At 43.0% G+C, this 17,931-nt stretch overlaps 1 protein-coding gene across 1 annotated transcript in view; it reads left to right on the forward strand.

The window, feature by feature from the left end:
- The window catches only part of drosha (drosha ribonuclease III), a 322,738-nt gene extending 307,142 nt beyond the window's left edge, over positions 1 to 15,596 (forward strand). Inside the window, 1 exon segment of the mRNA XM_055151233.1 lies at positions 13,859 to 15,596. Coding sequence (XP_055007208.1) covers positions 13,859 to 13,992 — 134 coding nt within the window. The 3' untranslated portion in view covers positions 13,993 to 15,596.
- Positions 15,597 to 17,931: the final 2,335 nt, after the last annotated feature.

Here is a 17,931-nt window from a genome sequence, read left to right on the forward strand (position 1 = left end):
TCAAGGTCAAAGGTCAGTTAAACACAGTCAATCAATGATTAACACTGGTGCGAGTGGCTACACGCTTCACACACATTGTCTAGTATGAAAGTGTGTGTGTGTGTGTGTGTGTGTGTGTGTGTGTGTGTGTGTGTGTGTGTGTGTGTGTGTGTGTGTGTGTGTGTGTGTGTGTGTGTGTGTGTGTGTGTGTGTGATGGTGTGTGTGTGTGTGTGTGTGTGTGTGTGTGTGTGTGTGTGTGTGTGTGTGTGTGTGTGTGTGTGTGTGTGTGTGTGATGGTGTGTGTGTGTGTGTGTGTGTGTGTGTGTGTGTGATGGTGGTGGTTGGAGGGACTGTTGGCGCCGATTGACATGGCAGCCACACGTTCTGTCAGTCTGCCCCAGGGCAGCTGTGGCTACAGCAGTAGTTTACCATCACCAGGTACAGAGTGAATGAATCATGTTCTGTAAAGTGTCTTTGTGACAAAAATGTCTGTGAAAAGTGCTGTATAAATGGAGAGTGACTCACTTCACTGAAACATTTTAATACATAAATCAAAACCATGAACAAAGTGACACCAAAAAATACAGTCAGTGGGAGGTTTATTCCAAATATATTTATTCCTAGATTCAATTCAATTCGAGGTGGAGGTCGGTTTTCCCTGAGTCCCAAGTGCAAGAGAACACGGAATAAATGTTTTTATATTTTTATATTATTTATATATTTATTTATTATTTTTTTTAATAAACATTACATTTACGACCACTGTAGGCTGATAGGCTCTATGTATATGTTATTGTTATTATGGTTATTATTGATAATGATAATGGCAATAAAAATAATAAAAATAATAAAGAATTAAAATAATATGATAATAATATGATAAAATACAATAAAAATATAAAAATAATTATAAAAACAATAAATAACAATAAATTATTGGTAACAATAATAATGGAATCATTAATGGTAATGATAATGTTATGTTGATGTGTTTTACTTAAAGACCACGTCCATGTTTTAACTAAGCCCTGATGAAGACCAGTTGAGGTCGAAACATTTCGGCTTTGGCCATTCAAATAAAGGCCTTTTGACTATATTTTTCCTCGTGCGATTTTTTACTTTTTCTACCGTATTTTCCGGGCTATTAGTCGCTCTGGATTATAAGCGGCGCACTGTCATTAAATGGTCTATTTTCGAACTTTTTTCACAAATAAACCTCGTGGGACTTTAAAGGAAACCCAACAGTGTGATGGGTGAGTGGTTTTGTTTGTTTGTTCGTTCACGGTGACTCTGGGCTTTGTTCAGTTGTGGCGTGTAGGGAGGGTGTGTCTGGGACCAACGGATTGTCGGCGTGTTCGCAGTGACTCAGTTGTTCAGTCGTGTCTAGAAGCGACACACTGCACTCGCTTTTTCGGTTCGTTCCTCCGTTCCGTTCCTCGTCGGCGTGGAGTGATGAGTGTGTCTGTGGGTGTGTTTCTCTGTGCGGTCGCTGTCTGCTCCGTGTGCGTTTGCGGCTTTGTAGTTTACTGAAGTCGTACTGGGACGCCCGAGTGGATTTGTGTATGCGGCGCGGTCGTTTTTTGATGCGGTTAGAGGCTTAGGAGTGCGTCTAATAACCTGGAAAATACGGTACGTTTTGGTGTGCCTGGAATCCGTTGTGTTTTAGCGGAATAAATATTGTTGTGTAACTGTTGTCTGTAACTCTTGGGCTAATTGTCGTCGGTGTAACTGTTGTCCTAATCGTCTCTCATGTCCGCGCTGGTGGAGGTGCGCGGGGGGTGAATACAGATGCCGCTGATCCCGATCTTGGCGTTCCGTTCTCTTATCGACTCCGTGTAATTCCTCTCAAGGACACTTTGCTCCGATGAGACGCAGTGATGAGGCGGCACATCCAGGATTTAGACAGCGCCCTTTGATGCACACGCCGGCGTTTAGCCTCCTCCCGACCTTGTGCCGCGAGACCATTAGAGGCTCTGGGTCATAAACAAAACAAGGACTGTGCGCCACTGAAACGAGGAGAGATTTGTGCCTTTTTGTTGTATTTTATTGTTTATTTAAAGTATTTATTTTACGTTGACACTGTTTTGGTGAATTTGGTTAAGTTTACTGAACGGTTTTATCCGATTTTTGTCCATGTATTTGATTAAAATGTACAGAAATAAGCAGCTCTTGAGGTCAAAATAAGTCCTCTGTTTACTGTCTGCATCGAATTATAAAGTGTTTTTATGTGGGATTCTCTTTTGTGCTCGGGACTCGAGGAAAACCGACCTCCACCTCGAAAAAGTGCAGTGGAATGGCCAATCGAATCAAGGTTCTGAAACACAAACTCGGGCTTTAGATTTAGATTTACATCACAGCAATCACGTCACAGTAGTTTTTTTCTGAACGTGTAAAAATTCAAAAATATCTCGCATTTTACTGTGTATAATGAAGTCGTAAGCCTGCTGTGTTTGTCTGCATCTAATTATAAAGCCAGCAGTCAGGAAGTGCATGTTAGCATGATAGTTTTGTTAGGTTTACCATCACACTAAACTCCGCTCTGGTATTTGAGAGACGTGAAGGCGACTTAAAAAGTCACTGTGGTAAATAATTAGGAATCACAGACTGTATGAAGAAGTGGACAAAGTGAGTGTGACGTTACTCATAATGTTCAGAATCCGTGTGTCATTCGTTCATTCGTTTTTCAATATAAAACTAAAAATAAGAAAACGAAAAAAAACGGATAACGATTCGTTTTTTCAGTTTTCGATTTTGTGTTTAAATGAAGAATGGAAAAAACGGATAACGGCCGTTTCCCGTTTACGTGACTTCAGTGACTGTGATGCCGAACTTTTGCACCGCATACGGACTGAACCAGGACTGATGCAGGTCCGAGACCAGAGCGGGACTGAGACCGGGACTGAGACCGAGACCGAGACCAGAGACCAGACCGGGACCAGACCGGAGGCTCAGAGCCCACGGCAGGGCCGGAGCTCGAAGCTGAGGCTCGGACCCCGTGGAGCTCGGAGGGAGTCCGCCCTGGTCCCGGGTCCCGGTCTGGTCCCGGTCTGGTCTCAGTCCCGGTCTGGTCCTCTGTCCCTCTGGTCCTGGTCCTGGTCTCAGTCCCGGTCTCAGTCCCGCTCTGGTCTGGACCTGGATCAGTCCCGGTTCAGTCTGTATGCGGTGCAAAAGTTCGGCATCGCAGTCACTGAAGTCACGTAAACGGGAAACGGCCGTTATCCGTTTTTTCATTCTTCATTTAAACACAAAAATCGAAAACTGAAAAAACGAATCGTTATCCGTTTTTTCATTTTGGTTTTGGAGACAAATAACAAAGAAAACTATTGTTTTTTCGTTTTCTTATTTTTGGTTTTATATTGAAAAACGAAAGAACGAATGATACACGGATTGTTCAGCTCCAGTCAAATGAAGTGCATTGGCGGTCGGCAGTTACAGGAGCGGATTTGGAACAGGAACTCATTTAAGAACAAAAAAGCGAAATAAAAACTCCCGTATCATTTAGAGCGGGTGAACATTTTAAGACTAAAGTGATGAGTCTGACAGCAGCATTTACAGAGAGAGAAGGCGTTTTTTTCAGTGTAAAGTCAATTTGAGCCAGAGTTGATGGACCCAGGAGCACTTCCATGCTCACTTCCTGTCTGTCTATTTATATAAACCGTCTGTATAGAGGCTTTGCACCGTCACGTGACCCCCCCATGGCAACGGTAACTACGCCGCCATGACACCGGACACGATATGTCATTGACTTCAGCAGCACTCGGAGAAACATGGGCAGGTTTTGTTGTGTATTTTGTTGTTCTAGACGCTCTGAAAGGGATAAAATGATTTGTTTCTTCACTGTTCCTCTGGAAATGACTCATCAGGAACAAACAAGGGAATTATCGAAAAAAAAATAAACTGAGAACAAAACCACGAAGACATTTCCAATGTTACCCATCAAGACACCCGTGAAGTTTCATCAAGGTATTTGATGTTTAAATTGTTTCATAGTTTATTTAATGAGAAGAAGCACATTTACTGAACTAAAATGTCATTAATTTATCCAGGAAAACCTTTGCACTAGTTTAGATTCAGTAGAAACTGTATCTTCCAGCACCTGTGATAAACATGTCACTCGTCGTAGGACCATGTTTTCGTTTATTGTCTTGTTTACCACAACTTTGTCTCTAGATTTAATCTCTTTTTGAAAGTGGATCTTTGTAACGTTTGCGAAATCTTTTCATGGACGATTCTTTCGAGGTTCGGCTAACAGACATCTTCGACTTGTGCGTCATGTTGATCACAGGAGCCCAGTGTGGGTTTGTTTGAATTGTAAACTAGTGCGGGTTTTCCTGGATAAATTAATGACATTTTAGTTCAGTAAATGTGCTTCTCTCATTAAATAAACTATGAAACAATTTAAACAGCAAATACCTTGATGAAAGTGACGTGAGTGTGTCTTGATGGTAACATTGGAAATCTCTTCGTGGTTTTTGTTCTCTAGACATAATTTCCGTCTTTTTTTTTTCAATAATTCCCTTGTTTGATTACTGATGAGTCATTTCCAGAGGAACAGTGAAGAAACAAATAATTTTATCCCGTTCAGAGCGTCTAGAACAACCAGATACACAACAAAACCTGCCCATGTTTCTCCGATGCTGCTGAAGTCAATGACATAGTGTGTCTGGTGTCATGGCGGCGTAGTTACCGTTGCCATGGGGGTTCGACACGTGAAGGTGCAAAGCCTCTATTCTCCACCAATGTCAATGTAAATGTCCAATACTCTACACTTACTCATATTAACTGTATATTTTCATTTCCGTGTTAAACTCTTGTAGTTTTGCTTTTTCTCCCAAAGCAGCAGAACTGGGCCTCGTTCAAACTCCGTCTTCCTCCCTCCTCGTTCGTCTCTGTTCTGTTTAAGTCTCTTTTCTTCCCGTTGGTTTTAATGGGATCCGGCTCTTATCTGCCTCTCTCGCTTCCCGTCGCCATAATAAGGAATTAGACGTCGGTTAAAAGGAAATAATACGATCTTTTCTCTGCGTTTAAAGTGGACGGAGGCGCCGGTGAATCGCGGGGTTTTGTGAGCGAGAGGGTTTGGAGTTGGATTCAAAGACGTGTGGATTTTTTAATTTTTTACTTTTTTTTCTTCATTTATTTAACTGAATGAAAAAGTTATAAAAGGTCGGACACTTGTTAAAGGCAAATTCAGTTTAAGAAAAGAAACGTTTTGAGACGGATTTGACGAATGCAACAAAAATCTGAATTTAAAAGGAAAGATAAAGATAAACGGACGGAAACTGGACAAAACTGGTCGTCTTAAGGATTTAAAGCCACAGTGTGTAATTTTTTAATCAGAAAATAGACTTTACAGCTGCACTAGAGGCTCCGTCGTGTTATTGCTTTGCCTTGAATGTTCCACAGTGTGGCATTAGACTTATGTACCTTACATATTACGATGTGAGTGTGTTTATGCTCAAAAATGCAACAAAAAAACAACAAAAAACTGCATTCTTTTTGTCCCTCTCCACAGATCTGACCCGTAACTCTGCCTGGTAGCGTCATCAGATTGTTTCCATGGACATAAATACGTTTAATGTCACACTGGCCACGTTTACATGATGATTTTAGTTCCAAAATGAATTGTTCTGAATTAAATAGTTTGGAATTAAAATATTCTCCTTGGAGTTTACATGGAAATAATAATTCTGAATTGAGGTTTGTTAAACTCGTTAAATCGTCTTTATTTAATGTGTGTGAGCGTCTGGGGGAGGGGAAGGTTCTGATTGGACAGAGACGCCAACGGATTTACGTCTTCTGGGAATAAAACAAACACTTCAGCTGCTCCCGGCTTTTCTGTCGTCTCGGTTTGTCGTTCCTCCACGGACACAAACGTGATCTAAACTTTTCCCGCAGTTGTTCCGATGAGAATTGTCTCATCACACTTTACGTCTGTCAGCTGAGGAGGAGAAGGGAAGAGTGTCGGACAGGGAGACCATTTGTCCAGATTTCATCCGGACAGCCTGGTTTTAGAGCCTTCTCTCCGGACCTCTCTCCTCATTTTGACGTTTTGTCCTCATTTCAGATCCTGAGCCACCAGCACCAGCGTCGCATCACCGCACGTGTCATCGTAAAAAAGTTACGCATCCAAAAGCTGCAGTTTTTACGCTCGCGTAGAGTCGGGCGTAAAGACGACTCCACCGGCAGCTGCAGCACGACGAACACGCGCAGCACTGACTCTGTGTTTGTCAATGTAAAGACGATCAAACTTGACTGAGGCGCGTTTAGTCGCTTATATCAAGTCCACAGTGAATCTAACAGCTGAACAGACTTGTATTTACCTTCTGTAGACTCACCACGGCAAATGCCAGGATTTCAAAAGTACATTTTAAAGCACTAAGTAACAATATTTCTGGAGCTGGGCTCTTTCACTCGACACAGAACTGCCCCAGGAGCACGATTTGCTGATGGTAAATGCACAAATACAACCAAAGATTCATGCTCTCTGTGTATTTTAACGGGGATACGCACCTACGCTCGCATAGTGTCAAAAGAATGGATGAAATCTACGCATGCAGGACGAGCTGCTCCATACGTGCTTCTATTCATTCAGTTTCCATGCATTCTAAAAGTTACGCGTCCAAAAGTTGCAGTTTTTATGCTCACATAGGGTGAAATACACATGCAGTGGAGCCAGGCCCACTGGACAGGCCGGTGTTTGGATGATGATAATAATGATAATAGTGTTAAGCACTTGTACAGGGCTGTTTTTAGCCATTTTGTTGTGCTCTGCCCTGTTCCGGTTGTGTCCTCACTTTTGGGCCTAAGTGTCCCAATTTTCCGAGTCATGGCCGGTGGTGACCTGAGTGTCGGAGAAGGAGGAAGACGACAAAGTGAGTGTGAAGCTGCTCTACCTCAGCCCACTCCCACATCCCGCTCACAAATCCAAAGAGACGTGGAGGAAAGTCCCGAGACAGAACTGATGGAACCCAAATGATTTTTAAGAAGAATAAACGTTTACATGATCCAGGAATAAATAAATTTGGCTTTAAAATCAGAATAAACCACCAACTTACTTCAGAATTAAGTTTCAATTCTGAATAATCATTTATTTCCGTGTGGTATGAGATATTTCCTTTTCTTTGGTCTTTTCCTCCTCTCGTCGTCTCTCCCCTCTTCTCCTTCTTCTCTCTGTTTTCTGTATTTCCTTTTCTTCTCTCTCCTCTCTTCCTTCTTTTCTCTCTGTCTTGTCCTTTCCTCTTTCTCTCTCTCTTCTTCTTCTTCTCCGTCTCGTCTCAGTTTTTCCGTGTGGTATTTCCCGGGGCTGGGAGGATGTTTACATGGATCTGAACAAACATTTTTACACAAACTCTTTAATAATAGATGAGAGCGAGCGAGCGCGGCCTGTGAAAACCTCCACGCTTCTCCTCACACTTAACACCAACTTACTCACGTGTAAAACCAGTCGAGCTGCGCCGAAAAAACACTGAAATATCGTCTAATATCGATTCATTTGATGATTCAGTATCGACAGTGTTGGGAATTTTACTTTTAAAATGTAATCCCCTACAGATTACAGATTACATACACCAAAATGTAGTTTGTAACGTAATCCATTAAATTACTTAAAGTGAGTAATGTAATCTGATTACTTTGGATTACTTGATTTGCTGTAGAGAAACAAAGACGAGGAAATCGTTCACATAAGAAGTTTTGTCTGATAAAAGAAAATAAAAAGACCAAACTTTACTGAACCAAATTAAAAATATTATTGATAGAAAACGAAGAGACATGTTAAATCCTGTTTTAGTCCTGGTTTAGATCTAGTTTATACCCAGTTTTAGACCCAGTTTAGACCAGTTTTAGATCCAGTTTAGACCTGGTTTGGACCTGGTTTTAGTCCTGGTTTAGACCTGATTTAGACCCATTTTTAGATCTGTTTTAGACCCAGTTTAGACCTGGTTTAAGGCTGGTTTAAAGTTGGTTTAGACCAGTTTTAGACCTGATTTAGACCTGGTTTAGATCTAGTTTAGACCTGGTTTAGATCTAGTTTAGATCTAGTTTAAACCTGGCTTTAGTCCTAGTTTTAGTCCTAGTTAGTCCTGGTTTAGATCTAGTTTAGACCTGGTTTAGTTAGTTTTAGTCCTGGTTTTGTCCTGGTTTAGATCTAGTTTAGACCTGGTTTAGATTAGTTTAGATCTAGTTTTAAACCTGGTTTAGTCCTGTAGTCCTGGTTTAGATCTAGTTAGACCTGGTTTTAGTCCTAGTTTTAGTCCTGAGATCTAGTTTAGACTGGTTTAGTCCTGGTTTAGATCTAGTTTAGACCTGGTTTAGATCTAGTTTAGATCTAGTTTAGACCTGGTTTTAGTCCTAGTTTTAGTCCTGGTTTAGATCTAGTTTTAGACCTGGTTTAGTCCTGGTTTAGACCTGTTTTAGACCCATTTTTAGATCAGTTTTAGACCCAGTTTAGACCCGTTTTAGACCCAGTTTTAGACCTGATTTAGACCCATTTTTAGATCTGTTTTAGACCCAGTTTAGACCTGGTTTAAGGCTGGTTTAAAGTTGGTTTAGACCAGTTTTAGACCTGATTTAGACCTGGTTTAGATCTAGTTTAGACCTGGTCAAGTTCCAGGTCAGATCTGTGGAGAATGAACGTTTTTATTGGTATTTTTGAGCCTTAAAACCTGCAAACTGCGACCGAATAAACGTAAAGTCGAGCTGTTTAATGTCACACTGCGGAACATTCCAGGCAGAGCGACGACGTCTCCATAGAAACGAGCAGGTGACCTTTACCGTGTGTGTGCGTGTGTGTGTGTGTGTGTGTGTGTGTGTGTGTGTGTGTGTGTGTGTGTATTATCCAGAGTGGGAGGAGAGTGAAGTGAAGTGGGTCGGGGTGAAAATCGCGGCGTCAGCTCCACGTGTCCGTCACACTCCCCGACTTTACACCAGAGACACACAAAGTAAACAGGAAGTGACGAGGGACAGAGGACAGAGGGACAGAGGGACAGAGGACAGAGGGACAGAGGGACAGAGGGACAGAGGGACAGAGGGACAGAGGACAGAGGGACAGAGGACAGAGGACAGAGGACAGAGGGACAGAGGGACAGAGGACAGAGACAGACAGAGGACAGAGGACAGAGGACAGAGGGACAGAGGGACAGAGGACAGAGGACAGAGGACAGAGGGAGAGAGGACAGAGGGACAGAGGGACAGAGGGACAGAGGGACAGACAGAGGACAGAGGGACAGAGGGACAGAGGACAGAGGACAGAGGGACAGAGGGACAGAGGACAGACAGAGGAGACAGAGGGACAGAGGGACAGAGGGACAGAGGACAGAGGGACAGAGGGACAGAGGACAGAGGACAGAGGACAGAGGGAGAGAGGACAGAGGACAGAGGACAGAGGGACAGAGGACAGAGGGACAGAGGGACAGAGGACAGAGGGACAGAGGAGAGGGACAGAGGGACAGAGGACAGACAGAGGACAGAGGACAGAGGGACAGAGGGACAGAGGACAGAGGGACAGAGGAGGACAGAGGGACAGAGGACAGAGGGACAGGACAGAGGGACAGAGGGACAGAGGGACAGAGGGACAGAGGGACAGAGGACAGACAGAGGGACAGAGGGACAGAGGGACAGAGGGACAGAGGACAGAGGACAGAGGGACAGAGGGACAGAGGACAGAGGGACAGAGGGACAGAGGGACAGAGGGACAGAGGGACAGAGGGACAGAGGGACAGAGGACAGAGGACAGAGGACAGAGGGACAGAGGACAGAGGAAGAGGGACAGAGGGACAGAGGACAGAGACAGAGGACAGAGGGACAGAGGACAGAGGGACAGAGGGACAGAGGGACAGAGGGACAGAGGGACAGAGGGACAGAGGACAGAGGGACAGAGGGACAGAGGACAGAGGGACAGAGGGACAGAGGACAGAGGACAGAGGACAGAGGGACAGAGGACAGAGAGGACAGAGGACAGAGGGACAGAGGACAGAGGACAGAGGGACAGAGGGACAGAGGACAGAGGACAGGGACAGAGGGAGAGAGGACAGAGGGAGAGAGGACAGAGGGAGAGAGGACAGAGGGACAGAGGGAGAGAGGACAGAGGACAGAGGACAGAGGGACAGAGGACAGAGGGAGAGAGGACAGAGGGAGAGAGGACAGAGGGATAGAGGGACAGAGGACAGAGGGATAGAGGACGGGGGACAGAGGACAGGGACAGAGGGACAGAGGGAGAGAGGGACAGAGGACAGAGGACAGAGGACAGAGGGAGAGGACAGGGGGACAGAGGACAGAGGGACAGAGGGACAGAGGACAGAGGACAGAGGGACAGAGGGACAGAGGACAGAGGGACAGAGGACAGAGGGACAGAGGGACAGAGGGACAGAGGACAGAGGGACAGAGGACAGACAGAGGACAGAGGACAGAGGACAGAGGGACAGAGGGACAGAGGGACAGAGGACGAGGGACAGAGGACAGAGGGACAGAGGACAGAGGACAGGGACAGAGGACAGAGGACAGAGGGACAGAGGGACAGAGGGACAGAGGACAGAGGATAGAGGACAGAGGGACAGAGGGATAGAGGACGGGACAGAGGGACAGAGGGACAGAGGACAGAGGAGAGAGGACAGAGGGATAGAGGACAGGGGGACAGAGGACAGAGGGACAGAGGACAGAGGACAGAGGACAGAGGACAGAGGGACAGAGGGACAGAGGACAGAGGACAGAGGGACAGAGGACAGAGGGACAGAGGGATAGAGGACAGAGGACAGAGGGATAGAGGACGGGGGACAGAGGACAGAGACAGGGGACAGAGGACAGGGACAGAGGGACAGAGGGACAGAGGACAGAGGAGAGAGGACAGGGGACAGAGGACAGAGGGAGAGAGGACAGAGGGAGAGGACAGAGGACAGAGGACAGAGGACAGAGGGACAGAGGGACAGAGGACAGAGGACAGAGGACAGAGGACAGGGGACAGAGGGACAGAGGGACAGAGGGAGAGAGGACAGAGGGATAGAGGGACAGAGGACAGAGGGATAGAGGACAGGGGGACAGAGGACAGAGGACAGAGGGACAGAGGACAGAGGGAGAGAGGACAGAGGACAGGGGACAGAGGACAGAGGACAGAGGGACAGAGGGACAGAGGACAGAGGACAGAGGGACAGAGGGACAGAGAGGACAGAGGACAGAGGACAGAGGACAGAGGACAGAGGACAGAGGACAGAGGGACAGAGGGAGAGACAGAGGACAGAGGGACAGAGAGAGACAGAGGGACAGAGGACAGAGGACAGAGGACAGAGGGACAGAGGACAGAGGACAGAGGACAGAGGACAGAGGGAGAGAGGACAGAGGGACAGAGGGACAGAGGACAGAGGACAGAGGACAGAGGGACAGAGGACAGAGGGACAGAGGACAGAGGGACAGAGGGACAGAGGGACAGAGGACAGAGGACAGAGGGACAGAGGGAGAGAGGGACAGAGGGACAGAGGGACAGAGGGACAGAGGGACAGAGGAGAGGGACAGAGGGACAGAGGGACAGAGGGACAGAGGACAGAGGGACAGAGGGACAGAGGACAGAGGACAGAGGACAGAGGACAGAGGACAGAGGACAGAGGACAGAGGGACAGAGGGACAGAGGGACAGAGGACAGAGGACAGAGGACAGAGGACAGAGGACAGAGGACAGAGGACAGAGGGACAGAGGGACAGAGGACAGAGGGACAGAGGACAGAGGACAGAGGACAGAGGGACAGAGGACGACAGAGGACAGAGGGACAGGGGGACAGAGGACAGAGGGACATGTTCAGTTAGAATTGAAGAGCTTTTTAATCATGTAACAGTTGTTTTCTCTTCATTTACACACTTCATACTGATTCTGACGATGAGAAAAACCCTGTTTCTTTAAACAACAGAATGTGATTTTCAGCTTTAAATGGTTGAACTTTCTTTAACTTCTTAGGTTCTTTTTAAAGACAGTGCAGTAAAGTGTATTTACCTTGTTGACATGTTTCGGCTGCTAGCTGCAAGCATCTTCAGAACTGTCACCGGTGTTGGTGGTTGAACTTTCTTTTTCTATTTCCATGTGTCTTATATTTGTGTGATCCTCAGTGGGCCAGGTCTAAAACAGGTCTAAACCAGGTCTAAACTGGGTCTAAACCGGGTCTAAACCAGGTTTAAACCAGGTCTAAACCAGGTCTAAACCAGGTCTAAACTGGGTCTAAACCTAAACGGGTCTAAACCAGGTCTAAACCAGGTTTAAACCAGGTCTAAACCAGGTCTAAACCAGGTCTAAACCAGGTCTTAAACCAGGTTTAAACCAGGTTTAAACCAGGTCTAAACCAGGTCTAAACCAGGTCTAAACCAGGTTTAAACCAGGTCTAAACCAGGTCTAAACCAGGTCTAAACCAGGTTTAAACCAGGTCTAAACCAGGTTTAAACCAGGTCTAAACCAGGTCTAAACCAGGTTTAAACCAGGTCTAAACCAGGTCTAAACCAGGTCTAAACCAGGTTAAACCAGGTCTAAACCAGGTCTAAACCAGGTCTAAACTAGGTCTAAACTGGGTCTAAAACTGGGTCTAAACTGGGTCTAAACTAGGTCTAAAACAGGTCTAAAACAGGGTCTAAACTGGGTCTAAACCGGGTCTAAAACAGGGTCTAAACTGGGTCTAAACTAGGTCTAAAACAGGGTCTAAACTGGGTCTAAACTAGGTCTAAAACAGGTCTAAAACAGGGTCTAAACTGGGTCTAAACCAAGTCTAAACCAGCTCTAAACCTGGTCTAAAACTGGTCTTAACCAGCTCTAAATCTGGTCTAAATTTGGTCTAAATTTGGTCTAAAACAGGTCTAAACCAGGTCTAAACCAGGTCTAAACCATATTTAAATCAGGTCTAAAACAGATTTAAACCGGGTCTAAACCAGGTCTAGACCAGGTCCGTGGGTTACATTAGTCTCTGTGTTCGTTTTAAAAACATTCAGGAAACGTTCTGCTCAGTTTTGTCAGTGGGACTTTTTTTTAGTATCAACACCTGTGAAAAATGAGGATCTAGTTTCGATACTAGATTTAGTATCGATTAATATGTGATTTTTGATACTTTTGACGACCTTAGTTCATATTTCAGTCTTTTTGTCAATTCTTTTGGACGAGTTTAAAATCTTTGAATCTTTGAATCTTTGAACAGAATCCCATTATTAAAGTGCTGATATTAAACTATTTTCTGATTCATTTTCTAATGTCGTTTCCTCGTCACAAACAGAACTGGAGTTGTGTTTTTTTTGTTTCATTCACACAAGTTTAACACACAATCCTGCACATTTAGTCTGAGTTTTTCTCTCAAACTGAAAACACCCTGTTCCACCTTGTGATGTCATGTGTTTGTTTTGACATTTTTCTCGAGGCCTCATCAAATTTCAGCCAATTACAAATTACCGATTAGATCAAAAAGTGAAATTTTTGGTTTAAATCACCACAACAGTCAGTCATAACATTTTGTTTTAAATTGTTCATCGCCAAGAGTATTTTTAGGTACATTTTATGAAATTATTTTGTGTAAGAGCTACAAAAGTGTTGACATTTTTATTGTTTTGACGAGTAAAATTGACGTTTTTTCGTATTAACTCTGCACAAACTTAACAGACTTTTAGATTTTAAAGATATCGTATCGAACTGAAAGTGCATTGTATCGAAAAACATATCGTATCAGCGACTTGTTAATGACCCCAGGCCTAATGTTGATCTAAATACGTCAGTGTGAGCGGTTTAATGCCCCACAGACGTGTAAAAGTCTCTTTAAACATTGTTCTATAAACTAACCGTGTCTTCTCTCTCTTCTTTCTTCCCTCCCTCTCTCCTTCTTTCTCTTTCTCTCCGTCTCTCTGTGTCGTTCCGTCCGGCCCGGAGCAGATAACTTCCCTCAGATGGCTCATCAGAAGCGCTTCATTGAGCGCAAATACCGACAGGAGCTGAAGGAGATGAGACGAGAGCGAGAGAGACAGGAGCGGGAGAGCGACGACGCCGACGACGGGGGCAGGAAGTGAAAAACGACGCGCCGGCCAATCGGGAGACGGCGCGGGACTCAACCGGCCAATCGGGAGAAGACCTTGGACGCAAGCGGCGAATCAGGAGAGAGTGACGACGAAGAGGATGGTGGCAGAGAGGGAAAACAACACACCGGCCAATCAGGAGACGGCGTAGGACTCAACCAGCCAATCAGAACGTAGCAGAGGACTCAACCTGTTAAGAAGGAGGTGACGTAGAGCACCGAGTAGCCAATCAGGAGACAGAACAGTGCTCTCCAAAACCAATTTCCAAACCAAAACGTCAACTTATCCAACTGAACCAATCAGAACACGCCACACATTCAAACCAGCCAATCAGGAGACAGTGTAGCAATGAATTGGCCAATAGAGTTTTTTTGTTTGTGGAACTTCTATTTAATGTTTTTCTGTGTCAAAATGTGTGTGTAAATGTGTGTGTAAATGTGTAAATGTGTAAATGTGTGTCAATTTATCCACAACTATCAAGAGAAAAAAGACCAAAACTTAAAGGAAACGACAACGACGCTTTAGTGACAAACTGAACTAAACTAATGTTACGATCATGAATAAAACAGAAGGAACTTGTTCACTCAAACTCGTTCTACTATTAAAATTTAAAATTTATTTCATGATGTTGATCTTAGCACAGACAGATTAGTACAGTTTGAATGTGAAACATCTCTAGAACCATAACGTTTTGCTCAGTCGTTCACTAAAGCGGCGTCGTCGTTCTCCTTGAACCACTTAAAGGTCGTATGGAGGATTTTTTTTCAGTTTCACACTGTCAGTGAAAGTTTAAAATACCATTACAGACATGCAGCAGCCTTGTAATTATGATGACCAAAAAAAAAAAAGAATGAAAATCCATCAACTGTGGACGTGTTGAGGCCAGATAAACATCAGCCAATAGAAAACGAGGCTCCCTCATTTTCTATTGGCTGTTAGACTGTCAATCAAACTCCCTATGTTTCTAGTGTAATTGACTCGTCGGCGCGCGGGGATTACGTGGTTTATGCGGCGGTTCTTAGAGGCTTTTTTAAACTGTAGCTTTCACGCAATTCGCACAAAGAATCCACGACCAGTTCACCGCAAAAGAAAGTCCGTTTTTGAGGTCGCTGAAAGACGAAGAGAAGGAGAAAAGGAGCAAAACCAAACTGAGGTGATTCTTGGACATTCCTTCCAGTAATGGCGCGACTGAAGCAGACGAAGGGTCTAAAAACTGATGCGTCGGTCACTAAATTATTTCTAGACAGGTCACTTCAACAGTGATTCTGAACACGCACGGATGTAAACAAGTGTGATTTCTGGAGTAAAGAGGCGGGAGGAGATGTTTCTACTGAGGCTGTGGAGGAGGAAGGTGGTGTCACACATGCACAACATTTGAAAAAGGACTGTCGCTGTATTTCTCTTCCCTTAAAAAATCCTCTATACAAACCTTTAACGAGTGTCACAAATACAAACAAACAAACAAACCGTTTGGATCGAGATACAAGCCAAAACAGCGAGTACATCCCCCCAGTGCCGGTCAGTTCACGTGCAGGACGTTCCTCAGAACCTTTGGCGAGCTCTTGTTTTTAGTTGTTGCAAATTTGGAACATAATCATATTTCTACACTGGAAAAAAAAATAAAAAATTCTAGGTAAGTTTAAATGACTTAAAATAAGAAAATTTGACTTTATTTGAGTCGATTCAACTTGACGAGTAAACTGATCCACCAATGGAATAAGTCTGTTTTTCTTAATTCAAGCAACATTCGATTTAGTTTCTTATTTTAAGTGCAAAAAAGTTGTTGTTTTTTGCTTATTTTTTGTGTAGCAAGATCTATTTTCATATTTTAAGTACAAAAAGTCTTGCTCCACTGGTAGATAATTTTACTCGTCACGTGAAATTTACTCAAATCATGATCAAACTTTTTAAATTCAAGTCATCTTAACTTGGATAGATTAGATGTTGCAGTGTATTTTTTATTTTTTTATTGTTTTTTGCTGCGAATGAATAATCTCAATTTAATTTACCATCTACTTAAAGGCAAAAACAAACACATTTTTTTTTTTTTTTTATATACGTCCATTTAAATTGAGGCATTAAGGGGTTAAGTTTTGTTCTTTCTTCTCTTGATAGTTGTGGATAAATGGTTCATGTTAGAATATTTAAATGGGCAGATTTATGAAGCTGCTGGAGAATACGACACACATTTACACACATTTACACACACATTTACACACATTTACACACATTTACACACATTTACACACACATTTACACACAGAAAACCATTAACCTGAAGTTCTACAAACCTACAGCGCGACACTTCCGGCCATTGTGAAAAATTTCTATTTATTACAAGTCTGGACTTATGATGAACTGACCAATGAAATGACTCCAACTATACCTTTATTTTTATTTTTTTTATTTTTTTTATTTTTTTTACAATTAAGCCAATTAAGTAGGATAACTACAAACAATGAACAACTGATACTGATTGATTTTTTTTTTTAACAAAACACTTGAAGTTGATGATGGAATAAGCAAAAAAAACTAACAAAAACAAAAAAACGCAGTATTATCTAAATCCATTTACAACTCTTTTGTTTTAGAAGGCGGGATATAAGATCAGAATTGGCCAATCAGGGAACAGCATGTCTTTAGACCAGCCAATGAAATGCAAGGATTTATTTATGAAATGATGAGACTTTTTTTAAGGTTTGGGAGAGCGTCAGAGTAAAATAAAAAGCTAAAAACCACGGACTGTTAATATAGTGGGAATGTATACGTGGAAATATCCAAAAGTTCTGTTATAAACTCTGTGTGTTTTGTGTTTATTTACTGTTTTAATGGTCGAGACTTTGGCCCGGGGGACAGTTGTGGCCCTCCAGCTGATGTTTCTCGGCCCTGAGGCTTTCTGCAGAATTGGTCCTGGTGATTATCCAGGGAAATCCTCCTCCACTGTTATAACTGAGAATAACTGAGATGGAACTAACGTGTGACGCTTTAATACTTGAGAAAATACCTTGTTTTTTGAACGTCTGAATGATCTGTTTTTGTTTTTGTCGCTCCGTATGACGTCTGTAGAAACTAAATGCCAAACTTTTGTATAAATAAAAGCTGTGATTGTCCAAAATTCTCTTGGTTCAGTGCGTCTTACGATTTTTATATTGTTATGTGGAAATCCTAAAGGCACACTACGTAACTTTTCTGGTAGAGGACACAGTGGCCACGTTTACATGTTGTTGTTTTTTTAGTTCTGAATTAAAATAGTGCAGAATTTAAATATTCTCCTTAATCCTATAAAGCCCTTTGTATCATATTTGATACACAACATTCTGAGACCTCTGCCCCACTCACATAATCAATATTTTTTTCCTGAAAAACCTGTTATATACAATCAAATACTTGTCAGCGCCCCCTAGTGGACTGTCCATAGTTGTCACTAAATAACAGGTTCAGAGGAGAGCGGGTGTAATTTTCTCTGTTTTTGGAGGAACAACTGTAAATTTTGAAAAGGTTAGTGAAAGAATTGCCTAAATATTGTTAATAATTCTTCAATATGAACATTTACTTTCTTAGATGAATCTATGAAGTCTTCATATTTTTATTTTGTAGAAAAATCATGTTAAAATAGTTTGTATCAGATTTGATACAACAGGTCTTTGTGATTATGTTCCTCATCCATCACTATGTTACTACTTAGTTTATGATTCAATCTTCAGAAATCATGCAATTCCAGGCAAATTTAACAACACACAATTTTGAATATTTCATAACTAAGATGTCACCTTAAAAATATGTTTTCAAGTATTATTATTATTATTGCATAATGGTGGAATTTGGATCGTTACATGACTTGTTTGTTTGGTGTAACTGTCCTGCCTCTTCAAATTTCACACACAAAATCACTAATAATCTATATTTTACTGGTTCGGAGAATACAGAGGATTC

Source organism: Boleophthalmus pectinirostris, unplaced genomic scaffold (assembly GCF_026225935.1).
Source record: "Boleophthalmus pectinirostris isolate CB_2022bp ecotype Guang Dong unplaced genomic scaffold, ASM2622593v1 HiC_scaffold_15, whole genome shotgun sequence".
Classification (NCBI taxonomy): domain Eukaryota; kingdom Metazoa; phylum Chordata; class Actinopteri; order Gobiiformes; family Gobiidae; genus Boleophthalmus; species Boleophthalmus pectinirostris.